At 52.6% G+C, this 16,013-nt stretch overlaps 5 protein-coding genes across 5 annotated transcripts; 2 read left to right on the top strand and 3 right to left on the bottom strand.

Moving 5' to 3' along the window:
• Positions 1–474: 474 nt before the first annotated feature.
• N7471_012009 (uncharacterized protein) lies at positions 475–947 on the top strand (the record flags this gene model as incomplete). Its single annotated transcript, XM_057284728.1, has 2 exons — positions 475–555; positions 651–947. The coding sequence occupies 2 exons, from the start codon at positions 475–477 to the stop codon at positions 945–947; spliced, it is 378 nt and encodes a 125-aa protein (XP_057130994.1).
• A 914-nt stretch (positions 948–1,861) lies between these two features.
• N7471_012008 (acetyl-CoA carboxylase ACC1) lies at positions 1,862–8,853 on the bottom strand (the record flags this gene model as incomplete). Its single annotated transcript, XM_057284727.1, has 3 exons — positions 1,862–8,270; positions 8,348–8,613; positions 8,704–8,853. The coding sequence occupies 3 exons, from the start codon at positions 8,851–8,853 to the stop codon at positions 1,862–1,864; spliced, it is 6,825 nt and encodes a 2,274-aa protein (XP_057130993.1).
• A 1,682-nt stretch (positions 8,854–10,535) lies between these two features.
• nde1 (nuclear distribution protein NudE) lies at positions 10,536–13,163 on the bottom strand (the record flags this gene model as incomplete). Its single annotated transcript, XM_057284726.1, has 2 exons — positions 12,146–13,163; positions 10,536–12,089 (listed from the first exon to the last, which is right to left on the bottom strand). The coding sequence occupies exons 1-2, from the start codon at positions 12,380–12,382 to the stop codon at positions 10,536–10,538; spliced, it is 1,791 nt and encodes a 596-aa protein (XP_057130992.1). The 5' UTR covers positions 12,383–13,163.
• Positions 13,164–13,319: 156 nt separating this feature from the next.
• N7471_012006 (cysteine hydrolase family protein) lies at positions 13,320–14,661 on the top strand (the record flags this gene model as incomplete). The annotated part of the gene is made up of 4 exons (XM_057284725.1): positions 13,320–13,429; positions 13,492–13,916; positions 13,974–14,105; positions 14,159–14,661. 4 exons carry the CDS (start codon positions 13,320–13,322, stop codon positions 14,659–14,661), a joined length of 1,170 nt encoding a protein of 389 aa, XP_057130991.1.
• Positions 14,662–15,130: 469 nt separating this feature from the next.
• Positions 15,131–15,943, bottom strand: N7471_012005 (TRAPP subunit TRS20; the record flags this gene model as incomplete). Its single annotated transcript, XM_057284724.1, has 3 exons — positions 15,131–15,497; positions 15,667–15,737; positions 15,782–15,943. The coding sequence occupies 3 exons, from the start codon at positions 15,941–15,943 to the stop codon at positions 15,131–15,133; spliced, it is 600 nt and encodes a 199-aa protein (XP_057130990.1).
• Positions 15,944–16,013: the final 70 nt, after the last annotated feature.

Raw genomic sequence — 16,013 nt, 5'->3', positions numbered from 1 at the left:
TTCCAAGACTTGTAGAAAAAGTCCCAGCACTCGCACTCCTATCCGGATCGGGACACTTGTGCGATATCAAGATTTCATTTCAGAATTCCATAGGCGACATTGTCAACTCATAATAAGTAACTCCTGGTCTGTTTATTCAGAACAATAAATGTAGCGTGTCTCTCCGGCAGACTTCGGGGATTTTTTACATCCCATTGGGGCGTAGTCAACGCCATGGCTCTATCCATTCTCAGCCTCAGCCTCAGAAATGGATATAGATAAAGAATCGACACGAGAAGCCGGGTAATGGCGTAAAGGGTGTAAATGGTGCCAAGGTCATTTAAACGGACGAATTGGAGTCGCCGATGTACGAGCCTGTTGCCGAGCCCCACATTGATATTCGGACATGTCGTACGGCGTAGAGTTAACAACCTTGCAAGTACTCTGCTTCAATCACCAACAGCCTTACAAGAATACCTGTGAATATCATCTACTATGGGGAATTCACCACCTACAGAACCGGCTCCAGCCTACGAGGACCTATTCCACGAGCGCGGCTCAAGCTCAAGGAATGGTGTAAGTAAATCACTTCCATAAGACCCGGGAAGGGATGGCTCTTAAAAGTCCAGCTAGTCCCATCAGCATGCTGATCAACCAAATGAATACAATAGTATGCTATGGTCGGTCAAATAGACGACACCACGGAGCACCGAGACGTGGAACAGGGCCACCACCTTCATGACGTCCCCGCCCCCATCGCAGTGACAGCGGCTGATGAGCCGGATCAACACACCCACTGTGCAGAATGTGATCGACAGCGGGAGCGCAGAGAGAGAAGGGAGAGTTCCCAGAAAGCGTGTGGCATGGTTGCGAAAACATTCATCTTCATCTCTCTGTTCATGATGATATTGGGGATTGTTAGCGTCCAGGCTTGGAAGGATGTTCGTATGAAGAAGTCACATGGTTAGATTGGTATGATGTATGCTGCGTATGTTCTATAGTAGCCTATGTAGGGAATCACCCTTGATATCTCCTAGGACAGATGAATACACTCCCATGCCAAGAGGTTCCTTGTTAGTTTCTTATTAGCCATTCATGGATAATAGTAGCTCCACCTTACGGCCCCCGATGAACAGCCCAAGCGGCCCCTCAAAGCCCACAATATCAACATCAACATCTCTACTACTCCGTACTCCTTATACGCTTCGCATGAATCATTCCTAGGTAAAGCTAAATCCCCCCTAAATCCACAATCTACCTCAACCCTCTTCCCGACGGCTCTACTTGTCCCTGAGCTAGTTATAAACCAAAAACTAACATCTCCCTGGCAGGTATCAGACCAGATTCAGCCCCCTTAAAAATGTTCACCTGGCTCAAAAGCCTTTTCGCCAAATCAGAGCCCTCGGATCCCTCAGAAGCAGCCGGAGAGCCTAAACATAAAGGCAAGTCGCATAGCCGATCACATAGCAGAAGAGTTCGAGAACGCGAGCGCGATCTGCGTCGAGATTGGACGGGTCAGAAGGGTGGATGGAAGAAATTTTATAGTAGGGGGGTTATGCGGGTGTTTGTTGAAGGTGTTGGGTTTCTTACGGAGTTATAGCTCCCATGATTGGAATCATATCGCATAGCTTTATGTACTTTTACTGTCTACTTCGTTGCCTTACGCTATTCATGGAGAGAAGTTGATCTTATTGAATATTGTATTGAATATTAAAATTGAATATCAACATTGTATAGTCTTATATAACTAAAAGGATCCAAAACCAAAATAAATAAAATAAAAACACCACGCAATCTGTAACAAAATATAAAATCAAAAGAAAAAGGAAAAAAACCATCAAGTCATAATAGATGCTCCTGTGCAAAACATGTGCAAACGGATCTAAGCAGAACCAAGGTACTTGAGCACATTCTCACGTTCCTCAACAGGCAACATAGAAAGCACCTGCTGCACACCGCGCAGACCACCCTCCTTGTTCCCAATGAGCAGCTGAGCAACCTCAGACGCAACGCCATCAGTACGCAGCGACTCAACCTTGCTCTGAACAACCTTCTTGTTCTCCTCATACCAAGTAGCAACCTTGTGGTCATCGTGTTCGAGTTCCTCGTCCAGCAGACCAGTCCAGGCGTGCAGGGTGCGGAGGTGCGCAGCACGAAGGGACTCGCCGAAAGCGTCGGCGCCGGGGGCTGGGGGCGCCGAGGCGGCGACCATGCGCTTGACGATGGTCTCTTCGCTGAGACGGCGACGCAGACGCCAGTAGAAGAAGCGGCGGGAGTTGACCCACTGCAGAGGCTTGCGGATGGTGTTCTTGGCTTGCATGCGGCCGGCACGGTCGTGCAGGTCGGCGAATTGAAGCGCAATCTGCATGTACACGGGCAGGAGCTGCTCCTCGCGGGCCGCCATCTTCGCCTTGACTTCGGCGAGTTGTTCGTTGGTAAGGGAGTTGTCGGCCAGGGAGCGGCGGAGATCACCATAGGTCGCGTCCAGGCGGGCCATAGTGTCCAGCTGCTTCTCGCGACGGTACTTGATGTTCACCATGCCCTCAGGCTCGAGGACACCACCGCGGGACTCTTCGTCCGCGTACATCTCCATCTGGTCGGGGTTGATGGTGGGGTCAACGACGACCCAAGATCCACCGCGGAGCTCGCCGTGGGGAGGAATGTACACGAAGATGGGCTGCTCGTACTTGACGAGAGCGTCGACGATGTACGAACCGTACTTGAGGACCTCGTTGTACATGTCACGCTGACCACCGGAGAATCCTCTCCAGTTAGCCAGGATCATGACGGGCAGTTGCTCACCGTTGTTGAAGTCGCGCAGAGCCTGGGCGGTCTTGTAGGCTGAGTTGGGGTACCAGACACCACCAGCCTCGGTGGAGATCATCTCCATGGAGTCGGGGTTGGCGGGATCAGCAGGGGTGACGTTCTCAACCGAGCGAGTCTCAACAGCGATCACACCCATGGGGATACCACCAAGGCGGGCACGACCGACAACGACGGTGCGAGCCCAGCCACCAAGGGCCTCCTCGAAGGAGCCCTTATCGAACAGACCAGGAAGGAAGCCATCGACGTCCTCCTTACCGCCGATGAGCCATCTGACATCATAAGGCTGCTTGGGAGGAGGGAAGTAGCCAATGTCACGGTCCCAGTTGTCCGACCAGGGGCGAATGGGGATAGGGGCATTCTTCTTGTCGGGGACGAAGGACATCCACTCTACAATCTTCTCAACACCCTCGAAGTCATCGGTGGCAGTCATGTGAGAAACACCGTTCTTGTACATGATCTGGGTGCCACCAAGTTGAAGGTTGGAGGTGTAAACCTCGCGACCGAGCAGCTTGTTGATGGCAGGGGCACCAGTAAGGATGATGGGCTGGCCCTCAACCTGGATGGCACGCTGACCGAGACGCACAAGGTAAGCACCGATACCGACAGAGCGGCAGGTAACGAGAGTGATGGTGAAGATGTCCTCATAAGCCTTGGAGGTGGCACCGGCAATGAGACCGGAACCCTTGAGACACTCGACACCAAGACCGTCCTTGGCACCAATGACAGTGGTGATCTTGTGGCGCTCCTCACCTTCCTCGTTGATGAGCTCAGTGATGACCTCCTTCTTCTTGCTGGCATCAAAGCGCTTCTTAACCTCGGGAGTGAGGTAAAGGTACTTGAAGCCGGCCTCGGGCTTCTCCGGGTTGTTCCAGGCAACGGAGAAGAAGGGGATTATCTCATCGGCCACACCGATGCGAGCACCGGAGTTAGCAGACAAGTAGATACGGGGAATACCCAACTTGCGGGCAAGCTCAGTGCACTTGTGGAAGAATTTGTCTTCCTGAGGACCGAAGGAACCAATTTGGAAGGTGATGTCGTTGGCGACAATGATGAAACGTCTGCCGCGGGGGTACTCGGGAGTACGGGCAGTGATGATCCAACCAACCATACCGTGAGTGTTGGTACCGGGCTCGCGAGACACCTCAACAAGGTTGTCGGTGTCATCCAAGACCAGCTCACTGTAGTCAATACACTCTCCAACGGGAGGGCGCTTCTCGTAAAGGGAAGGAATCTTCTCGGCAATCTTGGTCCAGCTGTTCTGGAAGGCCTGGCGGAAAAGCTCGGGGAAATCGTACACGTACTGAGTTCCCATCAAGTGAGCCTTGTAGCGCTTGGGCTGCAGCCACTCCTTGGTAGGGTACGGGGTGGAGACAGGACGCAGATGCATAGAGCCCAGCTTGGCGGTACCACCAATGCTCTGGAAGATCCACTCACCCTTCTCGGACTTGCGCTCGATGTACAGCTCGACGTTGATGATGAAACCGTAGGTGTTGCTGATAATCACACGCAGGGGGTAGGGCATACCGGTAGCCGGGTCGGTGCAAAGGATGCGGATCTCTGCGCCAGTGACACGGAGGCGCCACAGACGGCGGCCAAAGCGATCGAGGAAACCGGCCAGGGCTTGCTCGACATCGACGGGCTGGAGGTTGAACACGGGAGAGAAGTTGATGAAGATGTGGTTCAGATCGGAGTTGTTGTTGCCAATGATCTCCAGGGCGTCCAGGATGTCGTTCATGAGACGGTCGGCCTCCGAGATCAAGTACTCAGCGGTGGGGATATCGTCACGCAGACGGCCGGGGCGAACCACGGCACGAATGAAGTAGCGCTTGTCAATAGCCTTGTCGTTCTCAGGGCCCTTGCCAATAGCCTCGTAGACGTGGATGTTACGGTTTTCGGTGAAGACGGGCTTGATGTTGAACTTGGATAGACGGCCGAGCTCCAGCTGGAAGGCAAGAGCGGGCTCGCTGTGGCGGATACTCAGATCCTCCTCGTAGTGGGGACCACGGAAGGTGAAGTAGCCGGGATAGACACCTTGCTTGCCGCAGATGAAGGTAACACGACGAACGCGGCGGGCGAGGAGCTCATCCTTGTTGTCAGCGAGCAGCTGCTTCATCTGTTCAACAAGCTCCGCATCTTCCATGTCCTCGATATCGCGAATGGCAATGTTGCAGACTCCAGTGAGCTCGCTGTCACTCACGGGCTTAGGGGCAGGGCGACGCTTTCCTTCGAGGGTGGCAATGAGGCCCTGCTCACTGGGGCGCTTGACATTGGCACCGCCGAGAGGGAAGACCTCAAGGGCCTTGGAGAGGAGCTCCTCAGCATCCTCCAAGTACTGTACAGGGATGATAACACCCTTGCGGACGGGGTCACTGGCAGCGTCGCTCACAAAGAGGGACATGTCACCGATAGAGTTGATCCGTTTGAAGGGGTTGATCTCCGCAATGGGAGTACCCGGGGCGGAGGGCTGAGTGGAGTTGAGAACACCGAACTCACGCTGGCCAAGTTTGCCAAGGGTGAAGTCCCAAGACAGGAAGGGTTGCTCAGTCGAGGCATTGTATTCGATACCCTCGAGAGTGTATGCACGGTAGGCACGGCGAATGTAAACTTCCAGGGAGGCGAGGGTGACCCAGGGGTCAGCATGGACGAAGAAGCGAGGAAGAACATCGAAGACAGTGTACTTCGAGTCGACAACCTCCTTCAAGACCTCCAAGGAAGGCTCACGGTGCTCCCATCCTGTCTCACCGTAGCGAGACTCGACCACGGAAGAGCGCAGAATGTGCTCCATCTGCGACAGGCGCTCATCCAGAGATGGCATAGCGCACTGAATAAGAACCTCACGGGCCTTGAGAGTAACCTTGGCGGAAGAGCGAGCCTCGAGCTCGGTCAACTTCTTGAGGATGGGCTTGAAGTGGGTGCCAACATTCTCGACGAGGGGCTGGTTGGGGCGGTACATGTCCAAAATGGCCAGGACCAGGTTGTTCTTCGAACCGATGCGGCTGTGAGAGAGGACAGTGTGGACAATGCTGGTGATGTCGTCCTTGTTCTCCTCACGGAGCTTGAGAATGACATCCTCGTCGCGGAGGTTATGGGTAGAAAACAGCTTCTCAACGTCGTAGTACTGTTCGAGCAAGCCAATGAAGACATTGTACTCGTTAGATTTCAAACCATCCACGTACTTGTTAATGACCTGAACCAGGGGCAAGAGGGTGGACTTGAGAATCTCAGCATCGGCAGGGCCAATGTTATCCTCGATGAAGCGAACGATGGCCTTCTGGAGCTGCTTGGCAGGGAACTCGGCCTTGCGGGCCTTGGCACGGTCAACCACGTTCTGCAGCTGAGTATCCAGCCTCTGGGGAATACGAGAGTGCAGCGCAGAGGACTGCGCATTCCACTCTCCGTAGGGAAGATCGGGGTTGCGCAGCACCTCAACAAGATCCTTCAGGGTGGTACCCATAATGACCTGGTTGTCGAAACCGCGAAGAATGTTCTCCAGAATGCTGTGAAGCAGGAAGAATCGCTGGGAGGGCTTGTTACCGAGAACGGTAGGCGAGCCAAGCTCGGGCAGCTGACCAGTGAAGGGCTGAGCGTGCTTAACGCGGGAGGGGTCATCCAGGGCGAGGATACCGAGGATGTCTCCAGCCTCCAGAGTGGCACCGGGCTGCTTGATGAGCTGCACGATACCATCCTCCTTTGCGATGAGGGGCATGTACATCTTCATAACCTCAACTTCGGCGTAAGACTGACCAGAGCGGATGTGCTCTCCATTCTCGACGGTGAACTTGACAAGCTTACCAGGGGAGGGCGAACGGAGCTGAGTAGGATCGTTCTCCTGCTCCAAGAGGCAGGTCTTGCCGTCAACACTGAGACGGGTGGCAGCAGCCTCCTCCTTCCAATAAACGTTGTGACTGCGGCCGCTAAGGAGAACCAGCAGGCCACCGTCAGCCAGGGCGCGAACACCGACTGAGCACTTGGAGCCGTTGATGAAGAGGTGGTAGCTGTCCAAGCTGGCACGAGTGGCGGTGAACTTGTAACGCTCGCCTTCGTAGATGAAATCGACGGGGAAAACAGTCTTCAAGATCTCCTTGGAAGGGACTTGACCCTTTCCTAGACCATTGCGGTACTCCTCAATACCGGCCTCGCTAGCGAGGTGGGCCTTGGTGACGGCACCACAAATGATGGCGACGTTCTGGTCGGGGCGCTCAGCAGTCAGCTTGTTAGAAATAAGCTGGTCGAGCCATCCAGTGGTGATAGTGTTGTCCTCGAAAGCGGGGGTTTCGAGAAGCTTGATCAGGTATTCGACAGTGGTTCGGAAATCACCACGAATGCTCAATTCCTTCAAAGCAACAACCATGTGCTTGCGTGAAGCGGATCGGTTCTCGCCGTAGGCGAAAATGTGACCAAATTGACTGTCGGAGAAACTGTGGATACCACCAGCAGTACCGACAGAGAAGTAACCCCAGACGTTTGACGAACTGCGGAAGTTCAGCTCATGCATGGTACCACTGGAAGGCTTGAAACCCTCGCCGGGATCTTCAGAAGTGATACGGCAAGCAGTGGTGTGGCCCTTGGGCTGGGGACGGCGCTGGGTCTGGAAGCTCTCCTCCTTGGAGAAGTCGAAGTCAATGTCGGCGGAGGCGTTAGGGTCGACACCGTAAAGGAGACGAATATCACGAACGCGGTGCAGGGGGATACCCATAGCAATCTGGAGCTGGGCAGCGGGCAAGTTGACTCCCGAGACCATCTCAGTGGTGGGATGCTCGACCTGCAGACGAGGGTTCAACTCGAGGAAGTAGAACTTGTCATCGGAGTGCGAGTAGAGGTACTCGACGGTACCGGCGGAAACGTATCCGACCAACCGACCGAGGCTCACGGCAGCGCGCTCCATGGCCTGGAAGGTGGGCTGTTTCGCAATAGTCACAGGAGCCTCCTCGATAATCTTCTGGTGACGACGCTGGACGGAGCAATCACGACCAAAGAGGGAAATGTTGTTGCCATACTGATCAGCCAGCAGCTGCACCTCGAGATGGCGGGCGTTGCCAGCCAGCTTCATGATGAAGATAGGCGATCCAGGAATCTCGTTTGCGGCGGCGTTGTACAAGGCGTGGAACTCTTCCTCGTTCTCGACCTTTCGGATACCCTTACCACCACCACCTTCGGAGGCCTTGACCATGACAGGGAAACCGATTTCCTTGGCCTTCGCCAAACCCTCTTCGGGGGAAAAAGTGCAGCCCTTCTTATAGACTTCGTCCTCGACTGTCACAATACCGTACTCATCGAGCTTCACGGCGTCAACACCGGTTCCAGACCAGGGAATGCAAGGCACACCGGCATGCTGTGCAACAATGGTAGAAGAAATCTTGTCACCCAGCGAGCGCATGGCTGAAGCTGGGGGTCCAATGAAGATGATCTTCTTCGGCGACGCAGCGAGAGATTCGGGTAACCGAGGGTTTTCGGAGGCGTGACCCCTACAAAATGAGCATCAGTATTTCGTTCCTCTGGTTTTCTTTTCCCTCCTTCTTCTCGGTATCTCCAAACCACTTACCATCCTGCCCACACGGCGTGAACATCCATCCGCTCCGCAACATCGACAATCAACTCGACGTTGGCATAATTATTATTATTGGTTCCACCGGGAACCTCGACGTATTGGTCGGCCATACGAATATAGTCGGCGTTGGCGGTCAAATCTTCTGGCGTGGCCATCACGGTAAATTGGATAGCCCGCTCGTTGCCGAAGGTCTCGTAAGCCCATTTCCGCACGGAGCGAATCTCTTTGACAGCGGCGATACCGTTGTTGGCAATAAGCACCTTGGAACAAGTCAGTTCCGCGTTCAATTTCCCGATTTTTTCCACTCATGGCTGTTCCAATCATGGCTGTTCTTATGATTTCCCACTTACCGATGTGATAACGGAGTGACCATCGTGAGCGGCCACGAAATCCTTCACAGCGCTAGGGGGTGCTGATTCGAGGGCATTGCCACCGATGAAATGTGAGGGGATGTCCTGTTTGGCGACAGTCGGGCCATTGCCATTTGTGATACTACCCATGATGTTGATAATCACAGGTCAGACTCCCTTATAGGAATTGAAGTTCTGCTTTTCGCGCGGTATGCAACGGCGCTGATTAAAAAAGTAATGTACAATGCTGGAAGTGGCGGAAAGAGCCCGAGTGGTGGCTGCAGAAAGAAAAAAGTAGGGTAGAGAGAGAGAGGGAGAGGAAGAGAAGGATAAGCGTCAGGAATGAGCTCTGGAGGGGAAGAAAGGCCAGGTCAGCATGTGTAATTGGAGGCCTTCGGGGCTCGAAGAAAGGATCCCGTCAAATGCGGAATTGGTCTGCAGGTCGCAAACGGATAGGGAAAAAAAGTACGAAGTAAGACTTACCGGGAACCACCAAAACCCGAACAGAGATTTCGTAAAATTGAATATAGAAATTGAAGAGATTCAGAACTCAAGATAATACCTAGGTAATTAAGTCCAGGGGAAAAATTGCTGAGAAGATGATTCTCTAGAGGTCCCACCCAATGTGGAGAGGATCCCAACTGGCTATGATAGATTCCCCCAAGTGGCCGAGGACACATGTACCTTTACATAGTTAACAGTATGGAGAGGTACTTGTCTAGGAACGGGCTCCCCCAACTCCCTGGCTTTGTTGGGCCAGGTTCCACTACAATCTCTTGCTCACCACTTCTGCCGGATTTTGATTTGTTTTTTTTATTTTATATTTTTTTTAAAATTACGGAGTACATAATTAAACGTTGAAGAGACCAATCCAGCCTTTGCTATTATACTACTTACCAAATATAGAGAGATATCTCATCTGAGGTACTCCGTATATACTCCGTACTCCGTACTCTATAAGGAGTACGGAGTAGCTACACATATTGTACTACTCCCTTCCCCACGGGTCTCGGCACTACTTGGGCGTTCGGCACCCGATTCGGTCAGCGTCTTCGGAGAGCGGTGATTTTCTTTTTCTTTCCATTTTTTCTCTTTTTTTTTCCTAATCATTGTAGATTTAATGGCAATGCTGTTGTTGAAACTTGGAAATTCCAAAATCAAATTGGTTGATCAACATACTGTACTACATCTATATGTATCAATCTTCAAATTTGGAAGCAACCTGGAATATCCATGATGCAATCTATAATCTATATGCTCCACGCCATTGCCAATCTGAGCATGGCGCACACGCTATCCCAATCCGGCCAACCTGCATGATTCAACACGATCAGCCTTAGTTAGTGCCAACCTTGGAATTGCGTACAGAAAAGTGCTCGTAGACCAATCACATGCGTGGCCACCATATCCCAACTCAACCCATTCTCCCCATGGATCTGCAACACAACGCAACTACGCCAAAATGGACGGTCAACCTATATTGTACAATGCTATAATTTGGAGCATAACATCATGGGTATTATTGGATCTTGAATGAAAAGACAATCGCTGAGACACAGCTTAGGACGTCCCCAGAATCCACCGGGGGCCACATTGCACACAATTGAACCAGGCCTGGCTGGTCCGTGACGAGTCAACATGCAAAAACTGTACAGGAAGGGATATGACCAGAGCGGTCTGTCGGGAAGGCCCCCCACTCCTCTTGTAGAATGCAGTGGATCAAAGTCAATCTTGGAAGTATGTAAAACAAACGTTGAAAACCTTAGCACACAAACCACCCGTTCACTAAACACCAATTCAAATTCCATAAATACTGAAGTCGAAAACACGAATTAAAAGGTCTCCCCCAGGTCGCTGACTTGGGTCTTCCTGTTTGGCGGCGGCATGCTACCAGGTCCGATGCTGGTCTTGAAGCTTCGGGGAGCCGGGATGCCGCTGATGGTTCGCTTCTTCACTATGGGGGTGGGGGTGGTGTTCACGGATGGGCGTTGAATCTCCTGGGAGATGCGGGAGGTTGTTGGCGTAGCAATGTCTTGGTCCTCATCGATGAGAGACATGCCAGCGATGTTAGGGAGTTGGCCGGCATGGTTGCTGAGAGATGACCGAGGCCGTCGGCCCTCTGTCATAGGGTTTGTCGAGTAGTGACCCATTGGCGTTTTGGCCCCGGGACGACTCGAACGACTTTCGGGCCGAGCAGTTACGGGGACACCCGAGTGCACGCTCTGGCTGAAGGAGCTGCGGCTAGAAAAACTAGTTCGGCTGCTCGGGCGACTCTCGCCTGTCCGTCCAAATGACTGACGACCTTGTGGGGGGTAAGATGGAGTGCTTTCACTATCCCGCGCTGAGGAACCAAGGCTACTATTACTCAGCCGCTTGCGAGAATTCCTGCGCACAGTGATCGACGAGGGGACGATCGGGGTGTCGCTGATCACGGACCCAGAACGAGGGGATCCGCGGGAGGAAGTGTCAGATGGGGCGGGAAGTCGGGATTTGGCTGATTGGACGCGCTCTTCGAGCTTTTGCATCTTACCAATAAGACCACGGATCTGGAAGAGGGATCCAGACTTGGGAAGCCCCGGTGGGCGCGAGGTGTTCATTCTTGTCAAACTGTTGCGAGACGAGATCGACATAGAGGGAGTGGACCGACCATTGCCATTTCCATTGCCATTGCCGGTGCTATATGCGCCATTGCTGTAAGCGAGAGACGGGGTTCGTGAATGAGTGGCGCGCGGTTGAGTCCGAGCGTGAAGGGTTCTAGAGTTCACTGGATCTGCGCCAGCGGCTCTCTGTCGAGGGAATGTAGGCGTGGAGTTTGCATGGGGATTGATCGACTTGCGCATATTCACAGACGACTCGGAGATAGGGGGCGAAGGTGGGGTAGCGGTCGACGATGCAAGGGATGATTTAGCCGGGGGCGTGGCAAATACTGGGGAAGATGTAGCGGTGCCAGGCGAACGGTCAAAGATCTCCAAACTCTGTGGAGTTGCCGGGCTGCGATGGTACAAAGGAGTAGGCTTGCGGCGGCGCAACCCATGTCCTTCGGAATTTCGAAGCTTCTCTTGGATGATCTCGGTCTCAATCTTCAGATCTGACAGCTCGTCTCGGAGGCGTTGGTTATCAATGCGTAGCTGCTCCCGCTCCTGCTCCCCATTTCTCATTTCCTCCTCTAGCAAGACTCCACGCTCAATGCCGATGTTGTATTTGGACTCCATGTCCTCCAGGGACGAGGTGGTGTTCCGGGCTTGGCGCTCGTAGTCATCGTTGGCAACTTCAATATCTCGAAGCTTGAGCTGCAAAGTGCGGTTCGCGTCTCGCAGTGTGGTGATTTCTTTCTGCAGGTTGTTCTGCACAGAGTTGCCTTCTGTTTTCGACTGCTTGTATTTGGTCTACGAGCGCAATGTTAGCGCCCGCACAATTGTGAGCAATGAGCATGATCCCTTACCTTCCACTCGTCGACTTCATATCGCATCGTGTCGAGCTTTTCCCTCAGTTGCCGTTCACGCTTTTCAGAAGCTTCAATGTCCTTCTCCATCTCAGTCTCCAGCTCCCGGCTGGAGGACTGAAAGTCCGCAAGCTCCGCCTCAAGTTGCTCATACTGGGCTTTGTAATGAGCCAGTTCATCTCTGTAAGAACTGCTCGTATGCTTCCGTTCGGAAGGTGACTCATCGACGGCCGGCATCTTCTCGCGTTGGGCACCCAGAGGACCGGTCGCAAAGAAGATGTCTGGACGACGGGTGTCGTCCAAAATTGGCGAAAGTCAGTAGAGACTGTACACCAGGCTGTCTTGCCCTGCAGATCACACCAGCCCCTCTCAAAGACTCATATGTTGTGTGGTGGCCCGATGTCAACAACCGTGCGTTGTGATAAGAGCCCCTCGCCGAGGCGGTGACGCAAGGGATTGATTTCGGTACCTGGTAATGTGTCCCTTCACAGAAAGAGGAAGAGAAGATCGAGGGATGCGGCGAGCTAAGATGTGCAAAGCTGGGTTACCTTCGACCCGCCTCGTGTCGAAAAGCGGGTTAGATTAGATCGGGCTGGGAGAAACCGATGTTGTTGTTTCGGTCGTCAGGGGGGCCGGTATATGCGCTAGTCCTCATTTGGCAGATCTGGGCTCAGCCACCCACCGCTCTTTTGGCGCGTTAAGGCAGAGACTTTCTGCCCCAGGCATCTTCAGGCACCATTGCGGAGCTAAGCCTCATTGGAGCTGGAAGTGATCATGATCGACCTCAGCTCGTGATCTGGACTCAGCAGTCCCCAGTCTCCAGTCTTTTTAGGTCTCTAGGGCAATCAAGTCGGAGAGGTAAGTAGCTTTGTCTACCTTTCAATATTTGCTCTAGAACCCTCTGTGAGCTTCTAGGCTCTAAGAACATGGGTTTGTTGCCTCCAGACACTTCTCTAGATGTTATGCCCACGCACGCTGTTCTTAAGATCGCTGATCATCCTGTTTGCTTCCACGCACTTGTTTACCCCCGATTATTCGCAAGCTTCATCTGTCTACCCCAGTGTCGAGGCGCATTAGCTAAACGTGGGATGATGATATGACATCTGAGCTTACAGTTTCTGTCCCTTAGATAGATCCCCTCCACTGAGGCCAAGGCCCAACCCGATCTATCACCATGGCAGACTCAACCGATCTCAACCTTGACGATGCGCCTAGCGACCTTCAAGACATTCCTGAACTGGCAATGCAATTGGTCCCCCCTCCGGAGGGGACATACCCTGACAAGTAAGTTCCCATCCCATCGCCCCTTGCTTAGTAGGGCCAATATCAACAACTTATGTCTACAGAGCATCTCTTCTCGCCGCAGTCCAGGACCATGGCAAGGAACATGGCTACAATGTGGTTGTTAAGTCATCAAGCACGCCCACAGAGAAGAAACCTGGCCGCACTGCCAAGGTGTGGCTGCGTTGTGACCGTGGCGGCCACTATCGGCCACGAAACGGCCTGACTGAGGAAACGCGCAAGCGCCGCAGAACCTCGCGGTTGATGGATTGTCCTTTCATGCTAGTCGCAGCCGGCTCTCCGGGTATCTGGACCCTGACGGTGCTAAATGCGACTCACAACCATGGTCCTATTATCGAGAAGCCGCGACAGGTGCCTCACCACAAGGTCCGCAAGGGCCAGCTGCCAGCCATTCCATATGATTGGCCCCATGATGCTTCATTCACTCCATACACCACTGCGCTTGTGATAATTGACATGCAAAAGGACTGTGAGTATTTAAGACTATTACCACTATCAGTGGATCATCTGGCTGATTTTCTCCTAGTCTGTTTGCCCGAAGGATACATGGGATATCAGGGCTATGATATTTCCGGCGCGCAGGCTTTGATTCCCCGCCTGCAAAGATTGCTTCATGCTTTCCGCTCTGGGGGCTTCCCGGTCTACCACACTCGCGAGGGTACTTAGTGTTCCGTGCTTGGCTCCCAATATGTTTTTACTGATTTGTATCAGGACACCGACCCGATCTATCTACTCTCTCAAGTCGTGAGGCATACCGGTCCCGTAACAACGCATCCGGCTTGGGTATTGGTTCCCCCGGTCCCATGGGCCGCCTGCTTATCCGTGGCGAACTGGGCCATGACACTGTTGACGAATTGTATCCTCTCCCCGGTGAACCGGTCATCGACAAGCCCGGCCGAGGTGCCTTTGCACACACCGATTTCGAGCTCCTCCTTCGCAACAAAGGAGTGAAAAACCTCGTCATTGCGGGTGTGACTACCGACGTCTGCGTGTCGACGACCATGCGCGAAGCTAACGACCGTGGCTTTGACTGTGTCGTCTTGGATGACGGCACTGCAGCCGCCGAGCCCTCGCTGCATCTGAGCACGATGGAATCGATTAAAATGGAAGGCGGAATCTTTGGCACTGTTGCCAAGTTGGAAGACGTGATTCATGCTGTCGATAATTTCAAAAGCGTCACCATGAAGAAGCTGGCTCCTCAGATGACCGTCTAAGTATGTACTATTTGTTTTAGCGGGTTGGCTTTGGACACTGGGATTGGAAGGAATTTCCCCGGCGTTTGGGACTGGGGTTATCTCTTTTCTGTTGAGATACTGCAGTGCGCATACTCCTTACTTGTCTTTTTCGAACCTCTTCTTTTTTGGGGTTTTAGCGGGCCAGGGACTTCGTTGATCCCAGATAGTGTCATTTCTGCCAACCACTTTAGGCGCAGAACAATACCTAGGTAGTCATTTGCACTTCTAGTTCAATTTGTTGTGTTGAATCATAAATAATAGGCTCATTTTTGTTTGTATTACACTACACACTAGATTATCGACCCGTCATTGACTTGTAAACTTGTTTCTCCATTATGCAGAGCAAGTCAAAACAATGCAATAGATACAGAGAAATAATCAACCCCCAAGGAATACATGCCCTAGAAACGCCACGCTCATGAACTAAAAATACCAAGAGACAGCCAAACTACAGCCACTTTTTCCCTGCAGCAGTTACCCGCGTTCTGAAAACAGGACTCTTGATCTCCATTCCCTGCTTATAGAACGGGCTCATCGCCGTTTTGACATAGCTCTCGTATACCTCGTTCATGAACTGGCGCACGGCCTCTTCAGTCTGCGGAGAAGTCGGGTTTGCGGCTATGGAACTGGACGAGGCGCGTGTGGTGGATCCTGCTGTGCCTAGCAGTGAGGAGGAACCAAGGCCGCTGCTTGTGCTGGTTGAAGAGGGGAGATTCGGGGGTTGGTGGAGGAGGAGAAAGCGCGCGCCACTTGGCGTAAGGAAGGCCGTGATGTAGGCTGCTGCCGGTGGGTAGGTGTCGATATGCTTCAGGTACCTTTTGTGACAATTTTAGCTTTGGGATTGGAGGCTTGATGTGGGGTATAAAGCGTGTGTTGTTGGGATTTAGGGGTTTCTTGTGTTCATATGGCTTTCAGGGATTCAAGGTCAGGGATTCAAGCCAGTTTACAGGCTGTTTGAGATGTGGAATAACTTATTATACTCACATTCCGCCATTAGTCCATTGCGCTTCTTCCAATATGTCCAGACTTGAGTGGATGATGAACTGGTTCATGTACTGCGCTGTCTCCGGGTAGCGGAAGCGGGCAATGCCATCACCACCCCCTTTGATGTGCCAAAGGCGATGTTGAACAAAGGTGTGTCGGTGGGTGATAGAATGGTGAAGTAGTAGGACATTTTGAGCAGATTGGGATTATTCAGGGTTGAGATGGACCCAAGGACCGCCGAGGAGCTGGGGATTGCAGCTTTACTAGCGGCCGCCATCACGTGTCCGATAAGAACTGAGCTTGCCCAGGTGAAGATGATGTATACAACTTTGATATGGTCAACTTGA

The sequence above is a fragment of the Penicillium samsonianum genome (genome assembly GCF_028829775.1).
Source record: "Penicillium samsonianum strain IBT 33392 chromosome Unknown utg000007l_segment0_segment0, whole genome shotgun sequence".
Classification (NCBI taxonomy): domain Eukaryota; kingdom Fungi; phylum Ascomycota; class Eurotiomycetes; order Eurotiales; family Aspergillaceae; genus Penicillium; species Penicillium samsonianum.
This window is presented reverse-complemented; position numbering and strand designations above follow the sequence as displayed.